Here is a 2,329-nt window from a genome sequence, read left to right as displayed (position 1 = left end):
CCAGAGAGGCAGAGCGTGGCGCGTGGCGTTGAAACACAAAAAGGCAGAAAGCACTTACGTGCTTGCATGTAACCGCTCTCTTGTCCGTCTGTGTTGTCCGAATAATGAGGTGAGCTAGAGGTCTGAAATTTTTAGGGCATCTATAGGGTCACTTCTGGACACAGAAACGCATGGTGCAAATCCTAGCTTTTACCCCTGTCACGGTTCCGCACTGTAACACTCTTAGATCTACGGAGTCTTAAAGGGCCAAAGGCCTGGCCGGAAGCCAAAATTTTTACAAATATAATCAGTAACTTAAAGGTCCGGCCGAAGGCCCTAAAAAGCCGCCGTCAGGCCAAGCCTGCCCGGTCCCTGCCGAACGGTTTGCCGCGAAGTGAAAGCTGGCAACTCCGCTTGGAGGAAGGGTTGGCCTGCTAGTTTTTTAATGCAGAAAGGTGGGGTTTAGTCACGGTGCAACACATTTTTTGCTTGCGGGTAAGGAGCAAAACTTGCCGGGCCGCAATCATGAACCGCTTTAGCAAAGTTACGGGCTTTGACGGTATATTCATAATCTGAACTGATAGGTTATGCTGCCATCCTGAAAACGTATTCCGTGCACGGCGTTGTAGCCTTATTTTCTTAAAACTCACGTGTACTGGAGATTAATAGACATGTGCGCCGTGGCGCCCGTGGTCCCACAAGTGCCGCTGCTGGCGTCCGCCAGGCCTTGGCAATGATGGGCCTGGAAGGCGCTCTCCTCCCACGCTGACTCGGCCAGCAGCTTGATGCAGCGCTGGTGACTGCAGCCCGGGTCTAGCAGCCCGCAGCCAGGTTGCGGGTGCCGACCACCGTTCGGGTAGAAGTCGATGTCCCCAATGGCGTCCTCCAAGCCGGCCAGCCCCGCGCACGTGTGCACCACATCAACGACGACTGCGTCACCACGGCCAAGCCGATCACCTTTGAGCACCAGAAACAGCGGCATTGCCGGGTCCAGTCCTAAGGCCGTAAAGAACATAATTATCAGAGGGTTACATCTTTGATCCCTTATCATTGGTTTCCCAATACGCCTCGAAGTTAGTATTCGGAACATATGCACGGTAATAACAAAGTATAATTTTTTGACAGAAAAGGGAAAAACTTTTGGAACAGGATGACCATCAAAGTAAGTCACAAATTTTGAGGGAGTTCCAGAAAGCTGGCGCAGCCAACATGATGAGCTGCTACGCGCACCTCGGTACTTAAGCGCTTTGTAACAACATATGAAATTGTCAGTTGGTCAAACTAAATGTATTTCTCTTAGTTTTAGAGCTATGGAACTCATCCTGCGAAGTTTGATTTGAGTGCGATGAAACGAAACTGACTTTTTGAATGGTTTACGTGCACGTCTTCAAGCAAAGTTTTCACTTTCCCTTGTAAATCCTGCACAGGTTAGGTAGCTAGGCCCGGAGCGCCCAAACGGTGTGAGATAGAGCCGAACGAACGGACAAAATTTTAGTCCGAAGACTTGTCACTCACAAAAATGTTTTCTTGCCGTAGTCCCAAAAATATTTTTGACTTAATTTTACTTGGGATAAGTATAGTTTTCTCGCGTGAAGACGATTTTCTCGTTCGAAGAAACATGGTTTTCTTCCCACGAGAAGAAAAAATTCTTGATACATTCTACTTAACCCAAGAAAATAATATGCTTGGGCGAAGGAACATGTAACTGGGCCAGGCGGGCGTGGGTGGAGGGGGGACGGATGGATTAGGGGTTAGGGTGGAGCGCGCGAGAGGACCGGGCTACCTGAGGTACAAAGGCAGCGCTGGGGACACGGTCACGTATGTGGCTTCATAGCTCAAACGGTAACTGCTTACGCTCTCGCGCTGAGTTGACACGAACAGGGCTCGAATCCCGGCAGTACCAATTGAAGGCGTAACTTGCATTAAGGAGAATCGAACCAGCTATCACTACCGTCAAAACCCGCTGTGAGACAGAGTTCAAGACTGACTCCGGGGGCACTATTTAACTTATTACAGCCAAGACTTAATATTCTTGGGATAGGAAAATAGTTCTTGAAGTGAGATTTTTATGGAGGATTGACACAAGAAAAAAATGTTCCTGGGCCAAGAAAACAAATGTTTGTAGGACCGACAAGAAGAAATTATTCTTGGCCCAAGTAGATTTTGGTTGCGGCAAGAAAACATTTTTACGAGTGTTCTTTCACGAGTTACCCAGTAGAATACCAACAAGGAGGCCTGCCCTTCCGCCAAACGGAGTTGCTAGCTCCACTTCGCTGCGCCGGCAACTCCGTTCGGCAAAGGCCGGGCCTGCTTGGCCTGCCGGCGGCGATGGTCGGCCCGACCATTTCAT

The 2,329-nt window shown here is 49.4% G+C and overlaps 1 protein-coding gene across 3 annotated transcripts in view; it reads right to left on the bottom strand.

Annotated features, from left to right (window-relative positions):
* LOC113216267 (lipase member H-like) overlaps positions 1–2,329 on the bottom strand; it is a 17,082-nt gene that overhangs the window by 5,642 nt on the left and 9,111 nt on the right. For 2 of the 3 annotated variants that reach the window (XM_026436019.2, XM_026436021.2), the window contains one exon: positions 630–975. In XM_026436019.2, coding sequence (XP_026291804.1) covers positions 630–975 — 346 coding nt within the window. The remainder of the gene's footprint in view (positions 1–629; positions 976–2,329) is intronic. The other variant, XM_026436020.2, reaches the window with a different exon arrangement.

The sequence above is a fragment of the Frankliniella occidentalis genome, unplaced genomic scaffold (assembly GCF_000697945.3).
Source record: "Frankliniella occidentalis isolate FOCC.00 unplaced genomic scaffold, Focc_3.1 Scaffold439, whole genome shotgun sequence".
NCBI lineage: Eukaryota > Metazoa > Arthropoda > Insecta > Thysanoptera > Thripidae > Frankliniella > Frankliniella occidentalis.
Note: the sequence above shows the minus strand (reverse complement) of the source record. Positions and strands in the feature narration are given on the sequence as shown.